The 10,803-nt window shown below is 45.9% G+C and overlaps 1 protein-coding gene across 1 annotated transcript in view; it reads left to right on the top strand.

Moving 5' to 3' along the window:
• The first annotated feature begins 527 nt into the window (after window positions 1–527).
• Window positions 528–10,803, top strand: part of gdf11 (growth differentiation factor 11) — a 32,946-nt gene continuing 22,670 nt past the window's right edge. Inside the window, exon 1 of the mRNA XM_008114414.3 lies at window positions 528–1,370. Coding sequence (XP_008112621.1) covers window positions 926–1,370 — 445 coding nt within the window. The 5' untranslated portion in view covers window positions 528–925. The remainder of the gene's footprint in view (window positions 1,371–10,803) is intronic.

Here is a 10,803-nt window from a genome sequence, read left to right as displayed (position 1 = left end):
CCATGCGGAGACATAAGAGAAGCCTCCCACAAGGATGGTAAAAACATCAAAACATCCGGGCGTCCCCTAGGTAACGTCCTTGCAGACGGCCAATTCTCTCACACCAGAAGCAACTCAGGTTGCTCCTGACACGGAAAAAAAATTGTCTCTCTGGAAGCCAAAGGCAGTCGGGCAAGGGGACCTTGTGTTGGGTTGCTGTGAGTTTTCCGGGCTGCATGGCCATGTTCCAGAAGCATTCTCTCCTAACGTTTCGACAGGCATCCTCAGACCTCACAACCTCTGGAACATGGCCATACAGCCCGGAAAACTCACAGCAACGCAGCGATTCCGGCCGTGAAAGCCTTCGACAACACATTGGGAGCGTGTGTCTTTAAGGGGCTGTCAGATCCCTCCTCCCGCTCCACGCCCCCTCCCTCCCTTTCCCCCCCCCCCCCTCCGCCCCGGGGGCCACCCGCCCCCTCCCCCCTCCCTCCCCCCTCCCTCCCCCGCCCCGATCCGCGGGCGCTTAAAAGGCCGGCGGACGGAGGCGTCGGAGGCGCAACGAGCGGCTTCTCCTTCTTGTTCTCTTCCTTCCTCCTTTCCTCGGGTGACAGCCCTTTCTGCCGGGAGCCCTTCTTTTGTTGCCTCCGCAGCCAATCAAGGCTTTTGACGACACAGTTCAGTTGGGATATAAAAGGAGAGTCCGTCTTTCTTCGCTCGGCGCCCCCCTTCCCCTCGCTCGCCTGCCTTCCTTCCTTCTTCCTTCCTTCCTTCTCCGAGGCAGCAAGTCACCCGCCGCCTCCCGAGAAAGAAGCCGGAGGAGGAGAAGTGGGAGAAGGAGGAAGAGGAGGAGGAGGCGCCCCCTCCACTGACCCCCGGCCCGGGAGAAAGAGAAAGCGAGGGAGGGGAGGGAGGGAGGGCGGCAGGGAGGCTGGGAGGGGAAGCCATGCGGGCGCCCCGGTCCCTGCTGTGGCTGCTGGTGCTGCTGGCTTTGGAGGTGGGCGCCGGCGAGAAGGCGAAGGCAAAGGCGGCCTCCTCCTCCTCTTCATCCTCCTCCTCCTCTTCGCCGGTGCCGGTTCCGTCTTCGGCGGGCGCGGAGGGGGACCCCGGCGGGCCGGGCTGCCCGGTGTGCCTGTGGCGGCAGCACAGCAAGGAGCTGCGCCTGGAGAGCATCAAGTCGCAGATCCTGAGCAAGCTGCGGCTGAAGGAGGCGCCCAACATCACGCGCGAGGTGGTCAACCAGCTGCTGCCCAAGGCGCCGCCGCTGCAGCAGATCCTCGACCTGCACGACTTCCAGGGGGACGCCTTCCCGCACGACGCCGACTTCCTGGAGGAGGAGGAGGACGAGTACCACGCCACCACCGAGACCGTCATCAGCATGGCCCAGGAGAGTGAGTTGAGGCGGGCAGGGAGGCGAGGGAGCGGGGATGGATGGATGGATGCAAGGAAGGAACTTGGTGGAAGTTGGAGGAGCGCGGGGAGAGCTCCCTGGGACCCGGCCAGGGGTGCTGCTGCCCTTGCGCTCAGCCCCAGAGGGAGCTCCGAGCCTTGGGAAGGCTCCGGGGAGGCGCGCGCCTCGCTTCTGCGCGCGGGCGTCGAGGGGTAGCGGCCAGGTCGGAGTGAGCACTAAGCAGTCTCCCTGGGAACCTTTCAGGTTGGCTCCTGGCTGAACTCTCCTCTCTCTCTCTCTCTCTCTCTCTCTCTCTCTCTCTCCCCTCTTGCGCATCACGGCTCTTCTTCTCCGCCTCCTCCTCCTCTTTCTCCCATTGTGCTGGCGTTTCTTGAACTTGCTCGAAGTTCTTGGCCGCTCCGAGCGCGGCTTGCTTTGTGCGGAGAGCGGCGCGCGGAGGGCCCGAGGGAGCGCGCGCCCCGGGCAGGCAAGGCAAGGCAGGCAGGCCGTGCTCTCTCTCGGGGATGCCCTCTCCGGCCCTCTCGCGCGCACCCCTTCCGCTCGCTCGCCGCCCAGCCCAGGCCTAATCCCTTTTGTGAGGTCGCCTTTCGCCAGCTGCGAACAGCACAGCGCGAGAAGTTTGCCCAGCCGGAGCCTTTGGAAAATCCAGCTGCCTCCCGCCCGCCCTCCGTCCCTCCCTCCCCTCTGCCAAGATCCACCGCCCTTTGTACTTCGCCCATTGGTTATATGGCATTTTCCCTTTGTGCGGGGAAAAAGAACTCTGGTGGAAAAATAAAGGTTTCCAGGTGTCGCAGGAAAACATGCAAGAGTCGACGGGAGGGGATAGGGATTGGGGTGACAGCGTCGGCTTGCCAAGGCTCTTCCTAAACGCCCTCTCAAGTTGGTGCTTTGGTCATAGAATCAAGTTAAACATGAGCCAGCAACATGATGTGGTGGCTAAAAATGCCTATGGCATTTTGGCCTGCATAAATAGGAGTATAGTGTCTAGGATAGAGTTGAAGTCCAAAACATCTGGAGGGCCAGAGTTTGCCCATGCCTGGTCTTGATCAACCGTTCGCAACCTGTGGGCTCCTAAGTGTTTTGGCCTACAACTCCCAGAACTCCCAGCCAGTTTGCCAGCTGTTGGGATTTCTGGGAGTTGGAAGGCCAAAACATCTGAGGACCCACAGGTTGGGAACCCCTGGTCGAGATCCAGGGAAGTTATGCTACCCCTCTATCCAGCCTTGGTCAGACCATACCTGGAATCACACTGTGTCCAATTCTGGTCACCGCAACTGAAGGGAGATCTTGCCAAGCTGGACGGTGTCCAGAGGAGGGCGACTCAAATGATCAAAGGTTTGGAGAACAAGCCCTATGAGGAGCGACTTAAAGAGCTGGGCATGTTTAGCCTGCAGAAGAGAAGGCTGAGAGGAGATATGATAAGGGCATGCATACATAGGTCGGTTTTTCTTTTTTCATGTCAGGAGCGACTTGAGAAACTGCATGTCGCTTATGGTGTGAGAGAATTGGCCGTCTGCAAGGACGTTACCAAGGGGATGCCCAGATGTTTTGATGTTTTTACCATCCTTGTGGGACGCTTCTCTTATGTCCTCACATAGAGCTGGAGCTGATAGAGGGAGCTCATCTGCACTCTCCCTGGGTTGGATTCAAACTTTCAGGTCAGCAACCCAATCTTCCAAGTTATTAGTCCTGCCAGCACAAGGATTTAACCCACTGTGCCACCGGGGGCTCCATATGCATAGATGAGGGGAAGTCATAGGGAGGAGGGAGCAAGCTTGTTTTCTGCTGCCCTGGAGACTAGGACGCGGAACAATGGCTTCAAACTACAGGAAAGGAGATTCCACCTGAACATTGGGAAGAACTTCCTAACTGTGAGAGCTGTTCAGCAGTGGAACTCTCTCTCTGCCCCGGAGTGTGGTGGAGGCTCCTTCTCCAAAGAAGGAGCCTCCACCACACCACTCAAGAAGGGCTATTGCTGTTTGGAGCTCACCCTGGCTGTTCTTTTCTGGGCATATCCTCTGAAACAGCGGGCCCGCCTCCTTTTCAAGGGTCAGATTTCATATTCACCACTGGAGATCCTAACGGGTGCATTTCAAGCCTCCTCTTAACTTCTCCACGTGTAAGTGGCAGAGTTGGTGATGGTTGGTAGGATCATAAAAAGCCTTTCAACTGTAAGGTAACACTTCTTAAAATGCATCCTGTCCTTCATGTTGTCTTGCTTTCTCCATGGAATACCTCAGTACAGGTTCATAGTGGTGGCTGAGGGGTAGCTTCACATACTAGCTTGAGGGCAGCAGGCCAAGTGTTGGCACCCTTGAGTTTTCCCTTTAGTTCAGTGTCCGCAGGTGAATACAGCTGGTGGCTGGAATGGCCAGCTGCTCTGTGCTGGACAACAACAGGTTTCAAGGTTATGTTGTGTGTATTTTTGTACCCACCACAGTTTCTGTGCTGTGGAGTAGCTAGTAGGGAAGGCCTTGGACTTTCAGTGGTACCACAACCATTTCTTTAACACTCAAACTAAATATATATTGGAGTTCAATATATGCTTCCCCATCCCAGACCCTTATCTGGAAATTGTGTTCCAGCACAAGCTCACTTTGATCAATTTTGACGTAAGGCCCTCCCCTATCTAGATTTGGGGGAAAATGTCCTATGATGGAGAAGCCCTGCATCGACACACAGTATACAATAGGTACGAATCTTCTTAGAGGTTCATCACATCCATTATTTGATGGCTGAAATTCGAGAATGACTTCCCTGTGGTAATGAGCCATCAGAGATACAATGCTATAGGTAGATCATACAAATGCTTCACATCATCTCAGTGGATTGCTCTTGAGCAGAGTCTCATTTCATTCATTCAGTTGTGCTTACTTGGCCTATTCACTTGCAGCTAGTTAACAATGGTTCTCAACCTGGTGTCCCCAGATGTTTTGGCCTTCAAATCCCAGAAATCCTAACAACCGGTAAACGGGCTGGGATTTCTGGGAGTTGTAGGTCAAAAACATCTGGGGACCCCAGGTTGAGAACCACTGAGTTAGGAAGAAGGTAAACAATTCAAATCAAATTCTATTGTTTTTATTTAAGTTCAGCCAATGGGGTTGGGGTTATCAGGTGTATATTACTCAGTCGTGCATGTGTGCATGTGGTGTGCATTTGTGTACATACACAGAGTTTTTACATAGTGAGGGTTTACATAATGAGCACTGGATGCAGATGACAGCACCAAGGGGTAAATGGGATTTTGAATAAGTGTGCCATGATTCTTTTGGCTGGTAGTGTTTTGATGCTGCTGCTCAACTAATTTTACAACACCTAGATCATTATTACTATAATTTAATGTCTATAATGTCATCAATGTATATGGCACTTTACAAATAAACGAACAACAAAACAGTTCCCTGCCCTTAGGCTTACAAACTAATTAAGAATATGACACAAATAAAAGGGGATGGCAATATGGGAGGGGACCAACATGAATGCTAAATACTAATGGTGTGTTTGCATAAGAATGATGTAGATTTTTATATGGCAGCAAGAACTGTTTGCTCATTATGCAGCAAACAACCCTGCTGGCACAGTCATATTTGACTCCAGCCATGACCCACATACAAGGAAGCACCTATGTGCACAACATTGCCAGCTCCTTGTATACCACAGAAGTTGTTTGCCTGAATCGGAAAAAATTGTGCCTTATTCCTTTGTAATATTTTATGAGCTTTTTATTTTTGAATCTTCAGCTATATTCATATTTTGAATTCTAGAAAGCATAAAAACATATGAGTAACTTGATCACACAGCTGTTATATGTCTGTAAATCAATCAGCTGTCCCATTAATATCCCATTAAAACCTGTAGCTGGATCATCAGATTAAATCCTTATATCTCGGGACCCTGTGAACTAGTGAAAGGGAGGATAGTTAAAATAGGCTGGGGACTGAAGTTGGGTCAGACAGTCAGTAGGATGGAAGAGAAATAGAGATCCCTGATTTCTATAATACAACTTTAACCATGGCAAATTTTGCAAGTACTGACAGATAGAACTCAGTGGTAAAGCTTCTGTATAATTTTGTAGGAATTTGTACTGATGATACTAACTCCATTAAGCTGAGAAAGGTATGCTACATTTCTAGTAAAAAATCTGTAATGAATCAGAGGCTAATACAAAAAATGCTCCACTGGTTATTAGTCGGCTATCCAGACCAAGATATCATTAATGCAGCAAGAATGAGGCAAGAATTTCAATCGTTGGCAAGCAAAGTAGCAGTAGTACTCAGAATGTATACAGCAAAAGGCTCTACAAAAAAACATGCAACTGTGTTACAGCAGCATTTTTTCCTGACGTTTTGCCTGTAACTGTGGTTGGCATCTTCAGAGGATCAGATCCTCTGAAGATGTCACAGATGCTGGCAAAATGTCAGGAAAAAATGCTGATAGAATACGGCTTTATAGCCTGGAAACCACACAATACCCCACAAAGGAGGAATTATTTTAAAAGCTGCGTAGTAGTACTTGACTGAAACGACACTGAACTGGAAATATTTCTTATAGTGAGTTAATCCTGCCTTCTCCTTTATGGTTACAACTTTTAGTCTACTTTAATTCCCTCTGACTGCTTCAACTGGAGCACCCCAGTGGCATAATGAGTTAAACCCTTGTGCCAGCAGGACTGCTGACTGAAGGGTTGGCGGTTCGAATTCAGGGAGCAGGGTGAGCTCCTGTTTGTCAGCTCTAGCTCCCCATGCGGGGACATGAGGGATCCTCTCACAGGACAGTAAAACATCAAACATCCAGGGGTCCTCTGGGCAATGTCCTTGCAGACGGCCAATTTGGTCACACCAGAAGCGACTTGCAGTTTCTCAAGCTGCTTCTGACCCGGAAAAAAAACCTGCTTCAACTCTTTCCACTCACCAGGTTGTTTCTGAATGTGATTTCCTCCTGAGCACTGAAATAAGGTTCAAGCATGTGATATTTGAAAGAGAGAAAATAGAGTGTTTGCTCCATTTTGCTCTTGTACATTATACTCTTTGTTTCCTGACCTTTTCCTGAAGAGCATGGCAGGACAGGATAGGATGTGCATGTATGTGCTTTCAAACTGCCTCTTGACTTATTGCAATCCCATGAATTTTATAGGGTATTCATTGGCAATCTCCTATCTAGCTTTCAAGATCAGACATAATTTGATGCCTTTTGAGTATCTCTGTGTGTGTATGTGCCTTCAAGTTTCCTAGTGACTTATGGTGGTCCCATAAGTCATATTTCTTAGGCAAAAAATACTCAAAGGTGATTTTGCCAGTTCCTTCCTCTGAAACATAGCCTATATTAAGGATGAAATTCCTGCCCTTATAAAATAGAGAGAAAGCCTGGTTCTGCATCTCTCTGTAAAAAAACAAACAAAGAGGACCAGTTCAAGTAACCGCTGCCCTGTGCTTGTTTATTATGATAGGCCTACAACATCCATTATATTGTGCAGGCACAGCAGGCTTGGAAAATAATGTGATTCCCAGCCTTTTCTCTTGAGATAGGAAACATTATTTAGAAGTCATGCTGTAATGCAAGGTTGGGAAGACTTGCTCCTAGATATTTTGACCTACAACCCTCTTATGTCCCAGTAGAAAGGTCAGAAGCAAGGAATTATGGGAAATGATGGTCTAAAATATCTAGGGAACCAACAGTTCCCCATTCCTGTGATAAAAAGACTGAGTGCAGAAACCTGACAAGACTAGATGAAGAATCTGCTTGCAATACTGTCCCATTCCAAATAAAACAATCCCAGTAGATATTCTTAGCTGTCTACTTGTTCAGAGGTTTAATACTGCCACCACCTGGAAAATTCTTTTCTCTTTTTGTTCACAGAAATCATCATATTCTAATGCTGGTTGGCTTTTTCATATTAAAAGTTCTTTCCAACATATTTTTCTCTATTATAATCTGAGCTGAAAAAAAAGGGGGGGGCAACAAGGGAGACAGAATTATGGTATTCTGTTAGAATGCCTTACTCAGTAGGTTGCATTTTCTCCTACAGGGTGGTCTCTTTTATAAAGAGCATCTTATAGATAATCTCTTGTGGTTTAGACAATTTCAAAATAGGTAAGATTAATTTACTTTCTCCATTATTTTTACTGGTTATAATAACTGTATTTCAGATTCATCAGAAGTGTAATATTGCCATTAGAATGACATTGTTTTGTAAACATTCCTTTGTCCTTTCTGTGAGTCCTTTTTATGAGAGGGGGGAGAGATCAAGCAGGAGATGCCATAGTGCTTTCCAAGAAAACATTACAGAAACAGCATGTATTTTCATGCTGCTTCTGCACTAAAATATGTAATCTACCTGTGACAAAAACATTTGGTTTAGAATGAAAGCTAAATCATCTCTTTCTACTGAAAAATCCCAAGCATCTCCATCAAAATTAAATGCTTTTTTTAGTGTGTTGAACTTAATTTAGACCAGTGGTTCCCATCCCTTGGCCCTCCGGGTGTTTTGGACTTCCAACTCCTAGAAATCCCAGTCAGCTTACCAGCTGTTAAGAATTGTGGGAGCTGAAGTCCAAAACACCCAGAGGACCAAAAATTCGGAACCACTGATCTAGACAATCTGAGATATGTTGATTCCTTAGTTCACACTTCCTCTACAGACTTGCAACTATTTATTTTTGTGTACATCTTTTTGGCTTGCCACTTTATAATGGTTTCTAAATCATTGCATTTCTTGTTTATGGTTGTGTGATACAAACCTATTATTTAAACAGCTTATCATTACTAAGAGTCAGTATATTTGCTTTTTATGTGTGTCTCCTATGTCTGCCACTAGTTTTAGAGAAAACTGCTCTTTTTGTCTGACATTCTTCTTGGAAGAGCAGTTTCCAAAATGCTTGCCACATTTTTAGATCTACATTCTGATGTCTACTTTTTGTCCCTGTAGATTTCTTTGCTGGATAGTGAACTCAGGATCCACACAGATTAGAGGCATCTAATAAATTGATATCCTATGGAGAATAAGGATCCAATGGGAACATAGTATTTGGGTTATAACTGCCTATGGCTATGCCATCCTGATCATATCTGATCTCAAAAACTAAGTGAAACTGGAGCTGGAAGTTCTTGGATACTTAATAAGAGTACATTTGGAAAACTGTTCAAGCACAAAGGCAAAAGGTGTGTGTGTGCCCGTGAGTGGTGATTTTGGAATTTTGGAAACTTGTATTTAAAATGTTACTGTGTGCTTTCTTGTTGTTTTGACTTATGGTGACCCTATGATGACCTTATCACTCTGTATTCATGACAAGATTTATTCAGAGGAGGTTTCTTCTTGCCTTCTTCTGAAGCTGAGAGAATGTAGCTTGCCCAAAGTCACTCAATAGGTTTCAAAGCAGAGCAAACCTTGGCCTCCAGAGTCCTAGTCCAACACCAAAACCACAATGCCACACTGGCTCTAATCCAGCAATCACCCATCTTTAAATAAAGGGGGCAAAGAGATCTTGTAGCACTTTTGGGGCAAATTGAGAATAAAAAAGTTAGTAGCACAAGCTTTTGTAGATTTAAAGTTTGCTTCATCAGATGCATCTTTGAATTCTAGAAAGAGGATATACTTATTTTTCTACATGACTGAAATTACTTTTCAGTGCGAAGAAATGAAGTATAGTTTCTGAGGTTAATCCTTCGTCTGATGACTTGGGGATCCTGAGAATTGCAGTCCCGCCCTCCACCCCGTCAATGGCACATTTTTAGAGTGGGAGCCATTGGGTGAAGTGATCTGAGTGTTGGACTAAGATTCTTGGAATTCAGGATTTGAATTCCCATTGAAACCCACTAAGGGACCTTGAACAAGTTACATTCTTTCAGTCTTACAAGAGCAAATAGTAGGCCTCTCCTTAATAGATTTTGCCAAGAAAATCCCAAAACAGAGTTGCCATTTATCAGTCAACCTGAAGGAACTTGACAACAAATATCTGGAAGATACCACTATAACTGTTCTGCCTCACTGGACAAATTAAGAAATTACTTTCAGCAAAATGAAAGGTGGATACTAATTTATGGTTTCTTGTTATACAAAGAAGTAGTGGGCAACCTACTGCCTTCTGTTTGTGAACTGCGAAACCATCATTCCTGAGCATTATCATGGGTCTTGTAATCCAATTCAACATCAGGAGGACCCTAAGATGTTCATAATAAAGGTTTTCCCCTGACGTTAAGTCCAGTCGTGACCGACTCTGGAGGTTGGTGCTCATCTCCATTTCTAAGTCGAAGAGCCGGCGTTGTCCGTAGACACCTCCAAGGTCATGTGGTCGGCATGACTGCATGGAGCGCCGTTACCTTCCCGCCAGAGTGGTACCTATTGATCTACTCACATTTGCATGTTTTCAAACTGCTATGTTGGCAGGAGCTGGGGCTAACAGCGTGTGCTCATTCCGCTCCTGGGATTTGAACCTGGGACCTTTCGGTCTGCAAGTTCAGCAGCTCAGCGATTTAATACACTGTTTTTATATAAGATGTTCATAACTTATATAAAAACCTGTAGTCTACAGCAAGGATACAAAAAACAAAGGGTTATCCTTCCTCCCCTCCTTCCTGACTTTTGTGAATTGCACTGGGATATAGAAAAATCAGCTGTATTGATATTTTATTGGACTGTAAGAAGAGACAGCAGGGTTATAAGCAAGGTCCCTGCTAAAAGATCCGTTTGCCTCCCTGGGCACTCCAATTATAATTCATTGACTCCTGAGTTTATGGAGAACATTATTTGCAGACCTGAGTACTGCTAAGATACAAAAAATGTAGAAATACTGCATATTAGGCATACAAAGAAAAAAAACTGTACCTTATCACAGCTCAAATAGATCTAAAATAGTGGATCAGGAACCTGCATAGGACATAGTTGCCTTGTCAAGCCTCCTCAGAAAATAGCTGAAAAACTTAAGAAAATCCAGATAACTGAAATCTAAAGGGACAATTCACACTAAACTGCTGTACTTTAAACTAGTTCAAACTAGTACGTATGACCGCAAAAACCTGGTCTCTGAACCAGAAGGTAAAACGGCCACAATAGGAAAGCAGCTCTAGCAGATTTACAAGACATACAGTAATTGTTAAAGAATTTATTTGCACCAGAAAGACTTTTAATGTGAATAGATGCAAATTGCATTGATAAAGGCTGTCAGCATGGGAAATGAGATTAATGGATCCAGGACTCCAAGCACAGAGATAAAATAGGAGCAAAGGGGGATTCATTGTCTCCATATCACCTGATATACAGCATATTAGGACAAATATCCCCTCTTTAGTAAAAAGAGAGACCTTATATCCAAAGAATCAAATTGAAGTTGAGTGTAGCTTTGATGTGTTATTTTCTCTATAACTGGGAAGAGGAAATACAGATTACCCCTACCTCAAACATCATATAGGTATAACAT

Source organism: Anolis carolinensis, chromosome 2 (assembly GCF_035594765.1).
Source record: "Anolis carolinensis isolate JA03-04 chromosome 2, rAnoCar3.1.pri, whole genome shotgun sequence".
Lineage (NCBI taxonomy): Eukaryota > Metazoa > Chordata > Lepidosauria > Squamata > Dactyloidae > Anolis > Anolis carolinensis.
Note: the sequence above shows the minus strand (reverse complement) of the source record. Positions and strands in the feature narration are given on the sequence as shown.